We start from the raw sequence: 16,036 nt of genomic DNA, 5'->3' as shown, positions 1-16,036 counted from the left end.
CCCCTCATCTCGGGTTCCCACACTTTTCAACATGCCACATTCTAAATAAAACATTTAATGACCAAGGCTCCAGAACACTCGCGCACCACGCTGCTTTCCAACATGGCTATGAACTTCAGAAACAATGGTGCACTTCAGTCTCTGGACATAATTCCATCTTCGCCTCTACACCACTAGGTGAAAATGTTTGCGTCACACAGACCAGAATAAGATTACCTCTTGCCAACAAATTAATTTGCAGTTTCTCCCTCCCTTCTGGCAGCTGCCCTTCCTTCAGGCTATCCAACTCCCCAAACAGACACTTCCTCCTGCCACCCTCACACTTAAGCTCTTCACATCCTGCTTACTTAGGTCCTTTGTATTATTTCTTTGGCACATTGAAACCCTTGATGAACAGCTAATACTCTCCTGGCCCTTTAAAGGGCCTCCTATGAACTTTGTCAACAAGGCCAAGAGCTATATATATATATATATATATACGTATATATGTATGTATATATATATATATATATACGTATATATATATATATATTGCTTATACATGGGGTGCCAAAAAAATGTATCCACATGACTTGTATTTATCTTTTGTTATCAGTATATTTTGAGTATTACAATTTTAATACAGTTTGTTTTCTTTCTTAAAATGTGTATACATTTTTTTGGCACCCTCTGTATTATAAGGATTCTACACAAGTTGTCTTTTCTCCCCTAATTGGGTGGGATCATATGCTTTCCACCCCCAAATAAAGTTAAACTTTGGATAAATTCAGCAGGCTGTTCATTGCAGTTCCCTGTTACCAGGTACTTTTCACTTCCCAGCCTATCCAATGCCACATTTACCATAAATCCACTCACATCTGAGTAAATGCTCCTACATTCCAATGTACATGCAGCCTCATTTGATCTTCCCTTAGGCTATGCAAGCTCACAATATGCCTTCAGAATCATTCAAGATTAAAGCATACTCAGTATTGTGTAATTTATTGTCTAACTAATAAAACAAAAAACCCAAATGGTTAATTTGAGCTTTTTCCATTAGGTATATTGGGCGTATATATATATATATATATATATATATATATATATATATATATGGTATATTGAAACATTAAATTATAAAACTAAATATGAAAAATTAAGTGACTTTGGAATTAAGCATAATTTAATCAATTTTGTAAAATATACCTCATATAATATATACTAACACAGCATTGGTATAAACAGAACATTTCTCTCCTAACTATACCCAATAATAATTCATGGTGCTACACAGTCAGTTTTAAAATAGTATCATGCAAGTAGATGAACAGTAAATTCGAGTACATAGTTATAACCGTATTGTTGACTATAATCCCTATGCTTTACTTTACATCCTCATGACTATTTCTTGATATCCCTCTCAACCACCTCCTCTCTCCTTACCTTCAATATTACCTTGAATTCAGTGTCATCTTTTCAGGTAAGTGGAAGCCAAATGGACTGAGGTCTGGGCCAGGTGGCAGAACCCAAGAACGTGGGCATCGGGAGGTCTATCACTTACCCAGAGGCTACAGTGATAGGCAGCAACTTGGAAAAAGAGCCAAACCAAAACCCAAGCAGACCATCCAGCTGAGTCATCATCCAAAGATGGTAGGGATAGAGACCAAGTATCTGAATGCAAGAACCAAATGAGATCCAATGGGGAGGGACACACCTGGAAAAATCTCCTGCTTTTGAGAAGGCTGCTACTGTGCCTTTCTCTTTACAAGGTACCAGTAGCTTTAACTCTGGAGGGAGCCAAGAAAGTCACAAACCTGACAAGAGTACTTTCCTCTCAAAATGGAAGTAAAAGAGGGAGGGATGACTTGTTCTAGTTCTGTGGGAAATAATCCTAAAATGTATATGGACCACAAAGGACAATAGCCAAAGCAATCTTGAGAAAGGAAAACAAAGTGGGAGGTATAATGCTCCCTGATTTCAAACTATACCACAAAGCTATAATAAACAAAACAGCATGGCACTGGCACAAAACAAACACATAGATCAAAGGAACAGAATAGAGAGCCCAGAAATACACCCCACTTACATGGTCAATTAATCTATGACAAAGGAGGCTAGAATAAAGACAGGCTCTTCAATAAAGGGTGCTGAGAAAATTGGGAAGCTACATGCAAAAAAATGAAACTAAACCACTTTCTTATACCATATACAAAAATAAACTCAAAATGGGTTAAAGATTTAAATGTAAGACCTGAAACCACAAAACTCCTAGAAGAAAACAGGCAATAAACCCTTTGACATTGGTTTTAGCAATATTTTTTTGGATATGTCTCCTAGGGCAAAGGAAACAAAAGCAAAAACAAACAAATGGGAGTACATCAAACTAAAAGGTTTTGCACTGTGAAAGAAATCACCAACAAAATGAAAAACAACCTACTGAATGGTAGAAGATATTTGCAAATGATATTTCCAAAATATATAAAGAACTCATACAACTCAACACCAAAAAAACAACCTGATCTAAAAATGGGCAAAGGACCTAAATAGACACTTCTCCAAAGAAGACATACAGATGACCAACAGACACATGAAAAGATGCTCAACACCACTAATCATGAGAGAAATGCAAATAAAAACCACAATGAGATACCACCTCAATTGAGTCAGAAAGGCTATTATCAATAAATCAAGTGCTGGTAAGGATGTGGAGAAAAGGGAAACCTCATACACTGTTGATGGGATTGTAAATTGGTGCAGCCACTGTGGAAAACAGTATTGAGGTTCCTTAAAAAATTAAAAATAGAACTACCATATGACCCAGAATTTCCACTTCTGGTATTTACTGGAAGATATCGAAAATGCTAATTCAAAAAGGTATATACAACCCTATGTTCTTTGCAGCACTATTTATAATACCCAAGATATAGAAGCCATCTAGGTGTCTGTCAACAGATGAATGAAGATGTGGTACATATATACAACGGAATATTACTCAGCCATAAAAGAGAATGAAATCTTGCCATTTGCGACAACATGGATGGACCCAGAGGATATTATGCTAAGTAAAATGAGCAGACAGATAAAGACAAATATCATATGATTTCACTTACATGTGAAATCCAAAACACAAAACAAATGAACAAAACAAAAACAAACTCAAAGATACAGAGACTACATTGATGGTTGCCAGAGAGGCGTGGGTGGGGATGGGTGGGAAAAGGGAAGGGGATTAAGAAATACAAACTTCCAGTTATAAAACAAGTCATGGGGCTGTAATGTACAGCATGGGGAATACAGTCAATAATACCATAGTAACTATGTATAGTGACAGATGGTTACTAGACTTACCACGGTGATCACTGCATAAGGTATGTAAGTGTCTAATCACTATGTGGTAGAGCTGAAACTTAATATAATATGTCCACTATAATTAAAAAATAGACTTAGAAAAAGAGGGAGGGCAAAATTTGAGATACAAACCTTTTTTGCTTCTATATACTTAGTGACAAAAAGTAATGCATAAATCATATATTTTTGCATAGTTTGGTTGCCAAAAATAATAAACACGATCATAGTTCTTTTGCCGGGTTTTCCTGAACTAAGTGGTAAGTGGCATTTCAGACACTGTTCACATAGAGCCTCTTGATGGACAGCTTGGGTAGAATCCAGTGTGAGAAAATGAATGAAAGTGATATGGCCCCTTGGGCAATTCCTTTTAAGGAAATGTCCTCTGCAGGTGGGAAGAGAAGACAGGGGCCAGCAATGCTATACGAGCTGTTTAAATTAAGGCCTTCTAATAAGGGCCATCAGGTTTATGAGCCAAGAATAGTTCTTTAGATGCCAACGATAGCCACTGGGAACCTCACTGCACTGGCACCTTCAACAGAGCGCACAGTCACTTCATATACAACAGCAGGGACTCAGGATTCCCAGCACATGGTATAGCCGCGTTATTTTCCCTAATAAACTCAGGCATTTCTTCAGCCTCCAAATCATTTCCTTTAACCCAGAGGGAGAAAAGTTATTGAGAAGGGAGATGTTCCTGACATTTCTTTTGTATAGTGTGGAGTGATTTTGGCTTATTGCTTAAGTCGTTAATTCCCCATCATTTTCCAATGAGACTTACATTTCATTAAAAGTAATAATAGTTGACAATCCCTTATGCCCTGAATTATTGTTATATTTTGCCATGGAGTATAAAAGTAAAATATACACACTGCCATAGATCATCAACTCAAAGCAACCTGCTCAAGAATTTCATTATCCAATGGAATATTCTGGAAGGAGCTGTATTTCCTTTCTTGGGGATTCTACTATGCTCTAAGTATCCAGAAGAGAAGAATTAACATGTTGTTCCAAAGTTCATCTATCTCCATTACAATTATTTGAAATAAACAGAGTGCTGGTGTAATTGGCACTCTTAAAACTCCTCCAAATCGGAGGAGAGGAAACATCTTTTCTCTGAGACCCTGCTGGACTGCGTTAGATTGAGCAGCCAACTGAGGACCTCACACTAGCAAAGAATAAATTAATATTTTAGGGTATTTGAAGCCCGGAAGGGAGAAGCTGCTTACTGTTTGATCTTGGAAAACCTACTTACATTCTTTAAACTTAGTTTCCCATTTTTAAAATAGTAAGAATAATAATACCTACCTCAAAACATTTCCCCCAATATCTGGTATATAGTTTAAGGGTTAACAAACACTCTTGCTATTATTGTTTTGTTATGATTTCCTATGAAAAAGCAGTATTATATGAGATTAAAAAGATAAGGGCAGATCTTACAGAATCTTAAATACCATAATAAGGAGCCTGGTTTCAGAAAGCAAGAAAGGAATAAGAAAAGATTTTAATAATAGGAGTGACATTATCATATCTGAGTTTTGACAAGAAAACAGAATCAAACCCTGATAAAGATAAATATAAATATGGATATGGACACAGATGTAAATTGTTTCATTTCCATTTTGTCCATTTCTCAGAATGGCCCAAAACTACTTGCATATTTCCTTCTTGGGTATAATCAACTCTTTATTTTTTTAAATTTTTATTGGGGAACTATTTTTTTCCAGGACCCATCAGCTCCAAGTCAAGTAGTTGTTTCAATCTAGTTGTGGAGGGTGCAGCTCCTTGGCATATGTGGGGATAGAACCGGAAACCTTGGAGTTATGAGCACTGCACTCTAACCAACTGAGCTAACCAGCCGCCCCAACTCTATTTAAATACTGCAAAATGTCTATATTGCCAACTTACTCTTTTTTGGGGATATAATAATGTCAATGGCTCAGATAGGCAGAGGCTTTACCAGTCAGTCTTCTAATCAATAATCTCCTGTAAAAAGCATTAGCACAGTATTATTAATTCTTAATAGTCAAGTGGTTTCAGCCAGACTATATTTGCATGTCATTTCAGCTAGGCAAGTTTATCTTAGGACACCTAGGTCTACAGGTTGAAAAAAAGAAATCACAGATTTGAAGGAAGTTTTTTAAATGTTAATGTTAAATGTAATATAAACTGTTTTGAAAAGGGAAATCTTCAACATTTTTAACCTATCAAATTAACAATGGTTTCCAAAAAAGATAATACCCAGTGTAGGAGAGAACACAAAAAATAAGCACATCCATATGCTTTGGTAGAAGTATAAACTTGACACCCCCCTCGTAGAGGATAATTTACCAATAAGGATAAAGTTTTGCATGCATAACCTTTGGTTCAATACTCGTACTTCTAAGTATTTGTCCTCAGTAGTTAATCATAAATAGACACATAGATGTAGCTACCAAGATGCTAATCATGGCATTTATTATACTAAACATAGGGAACTATCTGAATATCTTTCTAGAAATAGTTGGATAAACCAAACTATGACACACTGACCAAATCCAACCCACCACCTTTTTCCATCCAGCCTGTGAGCTAAGAATAGTTTTGACATTTTTACATGATTGAAATACATCAAAAGAATAATATTTTATGACACACAATATATGAAATTTAAGTTTCAGTGTCCATAAATAAAGTTTTACTAGAACACAGCCACACCCACTCATTGACGTATTACCAATGGGTGTTTTTGTCCTGTATCAGCAGAGTTGGGTAGTTGCAACAAACTGGATTGTCCCCAGTCCTAAAATATTTACTATCTTTCTCTTTGCATAAAAGTTTCCCAGCCTCCGGGTTAAAAGAACCATGGCTTAATCATAGGATAAATTTATGCTGCCATTTAAAGTGGCTTTACTAGCTAACACGAATGCCTAAGGAATTAAATGAGAAAAATCATACAAGAGTATGCCAAGATATGGCCATTTTTGTTATATCATATATAAAATAGAAAAAGAGACTGGGAAAATATGTACTGAAATAATGGTTTTTATCTCTGGGTGGTAAGATTGTAAGATTTTTAAAACCTTATCCATACTGCTTACATTTTCTAAAAGAACGTATCTTTTCATATTAATAAAATAATATTGTGGCAGACAGACTCTAAAATAGCCCCCAGTTGTTCTGGCCCCCTGGTGATCACACCTGTGTAATCCCCTCCCATTTAGTGTATGTGACCTGTGACTGCTTCTGAACAATAGAAGATGGCAAAAGTTGGCCCTCTCGTGATTAAGTTACATAATGGTGGCTTTTGTCTTGCTAGTAGACTCTCTCTATTGCCTTCTTGCCTTGCACACTTTGATGAAGCAAGAAGTTATGTTAGGGAGACCCATGTGGCAAGGAACTGAGTGTGGCCTCTGGCCAACAGCTAACTAAAATTTAAAATGGCCTCTGGCCAACAGCCAGCAAAAAGCTGAGGCCCTTGGTCCAACAGGCTGCAAGGAACTAAATCTTGCTGACAACCACATGAGCTTGGAAGCAAATCCATTTCCAGTCATGCTATTAAATCGAGACCCTAACCCTCGCTGATACTTTGATAGCAAACTCATGAGACTCTGAAGCAAAGGACCCAGCTAACCCATGGCCAGACTCCAGACCCACAGAAACTGTGAGATAATAAATGTGTGTTGTTTTAAGGCACGAAATTTGTGGCAATTTGTTTATGCACCAATAGATAACTAATTCAAATATCAGTTATTTATATTGAATAGTCTATAAAGAAGAAAATAGCAACTTTTGGGTAGTTAGGCAATTTCAATTTTTTTTTTTTTGGGGTATGGTGGATATGACATTAGAAAAATGAATTAATGAGTCAGCAAAATTCTGCCCTGTGGATAAAATTAAAGTGCCAGCCAGCGAGTGTGTGGCTGACCCAGATCCTGGAAAGAAGTTCTGACTATTCAAATTACCTAGATAATATGCTATTAATTAGGCTTGCCAAGAAATGGTTGTCTGACTTTCAGTGCTCTTGAGTTCTGCACCCATCTCCTCCTCTCCAAACTCCTTGGAAGCCAATCTATTTGAACAATATGCAAAAAAAAAACTATCACCATAAATAACTGCTCTGAAATTGCAGCCACGGCCAACATCTAAATCTTCCTAAGGCTCATAACACATAAAAAGAATAATGTAAGCATGCCCTCTTGCATTTTTTACTAAAAGCAAGTTATTCATTTTCACCTTGATCAACAGGATAATTACATGTGTAAATCTCCCATTCTGTCCCCAAAATTGTCTTTAAATAAATTTCATGCAATTTTTATGTCTAATAAGCCATTACATTTTTATTACTAAAGCAGTAATAGCAGTTTATTAGATTTTTTAAATGCCCTATTGATCACTGAAGGTCTTTGTTCTTCCTCAAGTAGCTCTTAAATGACAAAAGTCATTGTCCATCATCATTACTAGGTATTAGTCACAGGTCATAAATATCCCCTATTTCTTGCAGTGGGTCTTTGGGGGATTAAAATAGAACAAAATGACTAAATTGCCCTCTGAACCAGTTAAAAGCATCTCATTTAGATTTATAAGCATTCTGGAGAGATAGTCGAAGGATTGCTAAGACCAGTATTATTTGTATTTTTTTTTTTGCCAACAGGAACAATAAAGCTTGATTCTGATCTTGTATTGCCTACCAAATTGCACCACTGATACTGAATGGGCAAAAATTCCTTCCGCTGAGGTTTTCCCCCTCTCTGTCTGAATCAATCACACTTAAAATATTTATGGTTACTCTAGCTATGATAAACTCTCTCACATCCATTTCTCCCAGAGAAAAATCTCAATTTTAAAGGACTCCTCAGTAATTTGGAGAGTTTGTGATGTAAATTATTTTAGGAGCTTTTGCAGATGAAGAACAAATGACTTGTGAGAATGAAAGCTCAAATTGGCTGCAAGGAGCAATAATAATCTCAAGTGGAGTTGTTCTAAGGCAAATGGAAAAAACCCCAAAAATAGGTATTTTATTCCTTTGGCTCACCAGTCTCTTATCTGTGAAGTCCTTTGGGACCTGGTAGAGGTTTCCATTCTTTATTTCTGTTTTTTTGTCCTGCATAGGCCTCTCTGAACACCACAGTCATGACCTGAGGATCATAAGAGTATTCTCTTCCTTTTCTCAAATCTCCCAATAATTTATTCATTCAACTCCTATCACATTATACTTTGTTCCATAGTCATTGTGTATGCATATCTCTTTCCTAGTAAGTAATTTCAGGCTATCTATCTTCCTTTACAAACTTTGTAGCCCTTGTACAAAGTAGGCCCTTTAAAATGTTGGAAAGACCTATAGATTTTTTGAGATTAAAAGACACATTAACTGACTGTGATATATGGAATTTAATTGGATTCTAGTTCAAACAAGTTATTTAAAAAATTATGAGAAAATGAGGGAAAGTTGAACATTGATTGGATATTTGGCAATTACTAAGGAATTGTTAGATGTGAGAAAGACATTGTGTTTCTGTTGTTTACAAAGAGCATTTGTGTATATATGTATATAGGAAGGGAAGAAATGGTATGAAGTTGAATTTTAAAAGTGTAGTCTTGAATTTAAACTATCAATATGAACAGAGTTACTATATACTTCTTAGCTGTTAACTGAACAATGGTCAAACCAGGAGAGGTGAAAACCCCTAATGTCGAGGTGTGTGTGTGTGTGTGTGTGTGTGTGTGTGTGTGTGTGTGTGTGTAATGTGTAATATAGTCTATATAATACCATTTCTAAAAAAGTAAAAGAAGCTCTTTGGGAAAATGGCTGATTCCAGGTCTGAGGAAAGAAAATACAAGATAAACCTGGAATCTCTTATTACCAGAAAACAAAAAAAAAGCTATCAGACTATTAAATGCTAGCTAAAGATGGGACAATTTGAATATCACTAAGGGTCTTGACTAAAATGGGTTAGAACATATAAAAAATCTGTTAATACTAAAAAAGGTATTGATCATCCACCAAGGATATTAGAGAATCAATTCATTATCCAAAAGAATGAAACATTTTATAATTTTTCCTATATATACTAGGCATAGTTAATTAAGGGAAGTTTTCGTTTTGAAAGTACTACAGCTATTAAATAAAACTATAATGAACTAATAGATGTAGTTAATGATCATCACTGGCTGCTAACATCACTAGGGGAGATGAAGCAGTATATGAGAAAAAGAAGTCTGAAGTCTGAATCTGATCAGGCCTTTTCACGCAGGGCTGGTTTCATGGGTATCATCTGTATAGTCACAGAGCTCTGTGCTCAGAACAGCCCCATGTTTGGTTTAATACTCTGCTGCCCCCATCTTGAAATTTGAACAGGGGTTCCCCATTTTTATTTTGCATGGGGCCCTACAAACTATGCAGCCAGGAAAACTTGTCTACATCTGACTACCAATTTACAGGAAATAAAAATGCGGTGGCTTAAAAAGAAGTCTACGAATTCTTTGATACACCGCCCTTCAAAAGGTGGAGCTTAATTTCTCTCTCCGTGATTGAGTATAGCCTGTACTTTGGGATGCGCTTCTAACAGAATGTGTTGGAAACGATAGTGCCTTCCAACAATACACCATAAAAGGCACTGGAGCATCCACCGTGCTCTGTCTCTAAGATCACTTGCTCAGGGGGTAGCCAGCTGACATGTGAGGAGCCTCAAGCAGCTGTCTGGAGAGGTCCGCATGGTGAGGAACCGAGGCCACCAGGATACAGTCATGTGAGTGAGCCATCCTGGAGAGGATCCTTCAGCCCTAGTCAAGCTTTTAGATCCCTACAGTCCCAGCTTACAGTTTGAATGCAACCTCATGACAGACCCTGAGCCATAACCACTCAGGTAAGCCACTTCTGAATTCCTGACCAACAGAAACTATGTGCAGTAAATTGTTGTTTTAAGCTGCTAAGTTTTCAGGCACACATAAGTTTTATTACACAGGAATATATAATTAACACAAGAAAAAACACAGAATGTGTTAAATGACAGCATGCGGATACAATTAGCAAAATCCAGACTATGGAAGGTCTGTAGGAAAATAATCTAATATCTTCAACCAAAAAATTTCAAAGAAACAAAATCATGCCGCAGTGATATTTTTAGATCTGGATTAAGCAAATCACTTAAAAAGTCATAGCGCAATTGAGTCCCTGTAAATACCAACTGGATATTTGATTTTTTTTTTTTTTTTAGCTGAGCCATCTTGCCATCTGTTGGCAGCTCAGCAGCAGCTCAGCTCGGGCCGGGAAGCAAACCAGCGACCCTGTTGCTCAGAGGTCACACTCTTGAGCAAGCTCTTAACCAACTGAGCCATTCGGCCGGCCATGATATTTTTTTTAAGGGACGTGTAAAGATGGTATTATAGTTATGCTTTTAAAAGAAAGTCCTTAACTTCTAGAGATACGCTCTGAAATATTTACAGATGATATGTCTGGAATTTGCTTCAAAATGGCTATGGGAGAAGGGAAACTGGTGGGGAGAAGGAAATACGCTGAGTGCTGGGAACATGAAAGTTCATTATACAATTCTCTATTTTTTCCATAACAAAATGTTTTTTTAAAAGCATGTACTTATGTCAACACATATAAATACCACACTGTGACATTTAAAAGTAAACTTAAGAAAACCAATTACAAGGACGATGAAGACCAGAAGAATTTGAGTGTTTTACTGTATAAAACAGTAAACAACTTTTAAATGTTAAAACCAAAACCCAGACTATAACATTACTAATATGTCTATTTATGGAACTGCTCTGGCTTGAAATGGTTGTCTTCGACATATTATCTGATGCAATATTCCATAATAACCTCACAAGTATTATACCTTTTTAATTATTTGATTCCAATCATAGTCATATTTAGTCACCAGATGGACTTTCTTCTTCACCTATTCCATTATGCTAGAAAAAGTGTAAATTAGCACCTTATAATGACTGATGACAGACTGTTATCATACACATAGGAGAGCACTGAAGAGGTTATGCTAACCATTGGACGGTAAAAGAGACATAAACAGATGCTATTCACAAGTCTCACCGCGCCAATGGCAATTACCACCTGTTCTGCTTCATCTATTAGTGCTATGCATGGAAAAGAAGCCAAGAGACAGAAAAATCATGCAGACACTAATCTTTACAGCAATAATGGTATTTTAAATTCCTTCATTAAAAATACATGCCACACAGTCGTAATAGAGTAATGCAAAGGATATGCAATCGCATGACTACTCTGGGCTGAGAGCAGGTGACTAGCACAGGTTAACAAAGATCTCATCTTCATTCTCTTCTTTCCTAAAGGGAGGGGCTGTTTGCTTTATGCAGATGTCCGGGGAGGGGAGTGGGGGGTGGAGGAGGATCAACCCAGGATCCCTCCTCATTTCTCATTCTTACCAATTCAAAATTTGTGATAACTTGTGGCTTGAGTGTGGCTACAGGTATCATTAACGTGATAAAGAAAAGGCTTGATCAGGCTACAAAACTGTAAAAGTGGCTTGATTTTAACTATGAAAAAAATACACTCCTCAAACTTGTGAACACATTTTTTAAAAACCTGAGATATTAATAAATTATTCAATATACAGGTTAACATTAATACTGGATGATAGGATTATCACTCCATCTCCCTTCCTCCCTTTTTGCCTGAATTTTGAAATATTTTTTCTTTTAAAATGAGACTTAAAATGTGCTATTATTGTTACTGCTACATGAAAAAGTTTTAAAGATTTTTATTAGCATAGGGACAGGTTAATAAATGTCCTTTATTTAAAATTTAAATGTTTTATTCACTAAAACAAATGAAGATATGTACTTAAAATCTGTGCCCAAAGTCTATGTTTCCATAAAAAATATAATTCACACTGGTCTCCTCTCAGTATAGTTGTTGCAAATAAGGCAATATATTTTTCTTCTTGTGTGTGACAAAAATGCTAAGCATAAACAGTTCGCTGTCTCATTAAAACCACAGGTTTTGATTGGCTTCAACAAAAAAACAGTTTACTTACTTACTGCAAGGTATTGTTTTAATAACCAATCTGTCATTTAATAGCAATAATAATAAATACAGATGAGGATAAACACACTAATTTACTTCAAAGAGAAAAACAAGGAAAGAAAGCCAAACAAGACATCTCAACAGTTGCACATAGGCATATTACATTTTCCTTAAATGTTTTGTTAAAAAATGCAAAAGGATAAAGAGAAAAAAAAACAACAAGTGTGTTTGTAAAACTATCGTGATATGATAGTCTCTAAGCCCTCAAACATGGGCCATATTTACCTGAAGTCATAAACACTGCCTTCTAGGAGAATGTGTAAGTGTAAATGCAGAGCCAACATTAGAACACAGCACTCCTTGACTGATGCAGGTACATGCTTTCAATTACCTTTCAGGTGACTACTCCAGCTCAGGTCACACAGAGCCCTGAGTAATGGCATCTCTTGGTTTAGGCTCTCATCTACTCATTAGTCTTCATACCTTAGTTATGCGGCTGGCTGCTTGGGGTAAGAGAGAACGAAGGAGGCAAGTGCCCTAGGACAGGATATTCAGGGGAATTAATAGTACCCGAGATGCTATTATGTTCCCAGCTCACAGGAAAAGCTTTTGAGATCCCTTTGGCTTACAGATTCTTTTTAAATTGAGTATTTGGATGAAGCCAGTGGGATGAGCTTCCACTTGCTTTACATAGAGGATGAACTCATGAAATCAGAGGGAAGGCAAAGCGCAGTTTTCCTGGTTATCCCCCCAAATTGTTAGATCTAAAACACTTGATCATGAAACAGAAAATGGACACATTACTAGCAACTTCACTAGTCCTTCAATCTTTTTCACCTTTTAAAATCTTTCCACAATAGACTAGGCACCTGCTGTCAATAATTGTGCCAAGAGTTAGTTCCTCTTCAAACAAATCTCTCTCTGACTATTCAAGAAATATAATTAGGGGAATATACCTCTGAGACTACAGAGGAGTATAAAAGTGAAAGGCAAACTTTTAGATGAATTTTCTCAACTTCTTTCTATATCCCAACCTAATGTAACTATTAAGTCCACTGTTCCAGAGAAGACATATAGTTATGTACATTCTTCTTAGTTATTATTTATAACTTTTTGAGGACCAACAAAATTATAGAATTTTAGGGAGTAACCAATCAAAAATACTCGTATGTCTGCAAACTGTACCTGATACAATATTTGAGGATCCATAAAACATCACAATTTTCACACATGTTTACAAATGGACTTAGGTGGGAAGAACAGATTTACAGTTAGAGACATCAACTGGTCATGTGATATAAATATGAGACTTAGGCTGCCTATCAAAGATTATCACTGTCATAGTTGATCTCTGGGAAGTACAGCCACCAGAAAGCTGCGTATCAAGACGTCTGCTACTTGGCAAAAGTGAGAGGGAAATTTAAAGAAACAACATGCATTCAGGTTACCACTATTACATCAAATTTTTACAGAAAGATATCTTGTAACAGGAAGAATCAGCAGGAAATATAAGTAAAGGATAATATCAGATCAAGGAAGGATGAACTCTTGGCAACTGTTATTATGGCTGATTTATGGCCTGCTCTAGTCATACGTACCACCATGAGAGTGCTACGTAATGGATGGGGTTCTTCATTGACTCACTGTAACTTTAAACAGAGTACTAAAGCACCATGGTGCACGTAGGGCGGGCTTAAGGTTCACACTAACTAGATGTATCGTTTTGATCAGAAGCTGTAGCTATAACTCATCTCACTGAGTCCTTGCTCTAGGTCATAAAAATCATAAATATTTTATTATAAAATAGTCTAAAAGAAAGATACATTATACACAGTTAAGTAAAATAATTTCTTTTAAATACCAAGGGCTTTTAAATGTTTCTGAAATATTTTCAGATTTTTAAGAACAAGAGCTCAATGATAAGTTAAGGTTAACTGAATTTTTATGACATATATGAACATGAACAAAAACAAATGAAAAGAGTCACCCTCACATGTAAACATTCTATGTATATTTGCCCTAACAAAAAACTGGTTATGTTAAAAATCAGAGACTTACGGTTTGGAAAAAAAAAAAGATTAGGACAACATTTTAAAAATACTATATCGCACATACATTCTTGAAATTTTTTATTAAGTATTAGAATTTCCACCTGGTTTTCCATATTTACACTTATTTCTGCCTGTATATCCACATCCAAACTTTATCTCCATCCCACAGGCAGCAACTATAACTCTGATCTGTGCAGAGGTCAGTCTGGACCTAAATAATGCCCCCATCATTGGTCCTCTGGACCTCAATAATGCCTCCATCATTTGGTCTGCCTTCATCACTTGCTTTTTTATCAAACAGCAAAGGCCTATCAGAGATGGACCTGGCTGTCCCATTCCCATCTATTTTAAGCCACAGGAACCCAACAGGAGAGAAGACTTGCCCTCCTTTGTACCCTATCTCTAGTTGTATATGACAATGTTTCATAACCTTTCCCTCAAGGCTGGTCCCCACAGCCTCTTATCATAGCTCACGTGATCCAGTGTTTAGTCCTCTGTGACTCTAGATTCAGATCAAGCAATTATAAAATCTATGAGGCGGTGTCTCATTAACCTAGGACTCTAAGGTCTAAAAATTTCATGGACTATTTGGTAACTTCTCTAGATAATAAAAAGAAAAAACACTATAAAATTAATAGAACTGGCAATCATTGCTTCATAGGATCAAATCTGCCCTCTGATTTGGAGGCCGAATGGAGCTTGCATGTTTTTATTTGATACTAAGTGACTCAGGAATACATGCCTTTCTTTCTTTTAAGATGGTACTACAGAAACGCCCCTCACAGTCTCCTGATTAGTATTCTAAATGAGGCAAAGTGTTCATTTATCTCAATAACAACCTAGCTTTTTTTCACCTAAGCATACCTTTGAGGTTAGGTCTGTTCTTGCCTTTGCAGAAATGGAGTCTTTTATAGCCAAAGTGAGTATCAAGGAACTGGAGGGGAAACAAAAAAAAGGCAGCAAAATAACTCATTTTCTATATTCTTTTTTAAAAAATTCTCCCCTGAGTTTACCTGTGAAAAGCCAATAAATATCAATTCTTCATAAAAGTGACTGAATGAAGAGATGAGAATGGAATATAAAATAATGCTTTTAAAGACATAAGAGATATTCAACCTCAAATAAAATAACAGCTTTCAACCCCACTGTGTGTGCACTTCCAGTGAAGTTTCATGCATTCCATTCTAAGCGCCTAGCCGTAGAAAAACACAGAATCGCAGGTGGAAATACGCCATGTTTAGCACTACAAGCAGCACCACAGTGCATTATCAGAATAAAGCAGAAATGAATATTACAACATAGATAATATTACATCATAGGTAAATGAATATTACAACACCAAATGTACTGGTGATAAAACTGCAATAAAGTAACATAAGTGAAGTTTACAATACTTTTTTTTTTACCCAGTTATAAACATTTGCATCAAACTACTGCCTCATCAAAAACCTAAAATTGAAACAAAAATCATCATTTCTGACAGTAAAATCATGAAGACTCTGCACTCCATGGCTCTCTGTCTTGGTGGTTTTCAGAGTAAGGCATGAGCTGTGTTAAGAAGATTTGCTGATATCTCCATCTTGAATAACTGCCAGATCCGGAACTTCGTTCATCCGCAAAACGTCTTCATAGAGCAAGTAATTATGGAGGCTTCTGGGAAGCGGCA

General features: G+C 36.3%; 1 protein-coding gene across 1 annotated transcript in view; it reads right to left on the bottom strand.

Annotated features, from left to right (window-relative positions):
* Window positions 1-10,840: 10,840 nt before the first annotated feature.
* ASB3 (ankyrin repeat and SOCS box containing 3) overlaps window positions 10,841-16,036 on the bottom strand; it is a 102,409-nt gene continuing 97,213 nt past the window's right edge. Inside the window, exon 8 of the mRNA XM_019662086.1 lies at window positions 10,841-16,029. Within this exon, the coding sequence (XP_019517631.1) occupies window positions 15,924-16,029 (106 nt within the window). The 3' untranslated portion in view covers window positions 10,841-15,923. The remainder of the gene's footprint in view (window positions 16,030-16,036) is intronic.

This window comes from Hipposideros armiger, unplaced genomic scaffold (genome assembly GCF_001890085.2).
Source record: "Hipposideros armiger isolate ML-2016 unplaced genomic scaffold, ASM189008v1 scaffold_366, whole genome shotgun sequence".
Classification (NCBI taxonomy): Eukaryota; Metazoa; Chordata; class Mammalia; order Chiroptera; family Hipposideridae; genus Hipposideros; species Hipposideros armiger.
This window is presented reverse-complemented; position numbering and strand designations above follow the sequence as displayed.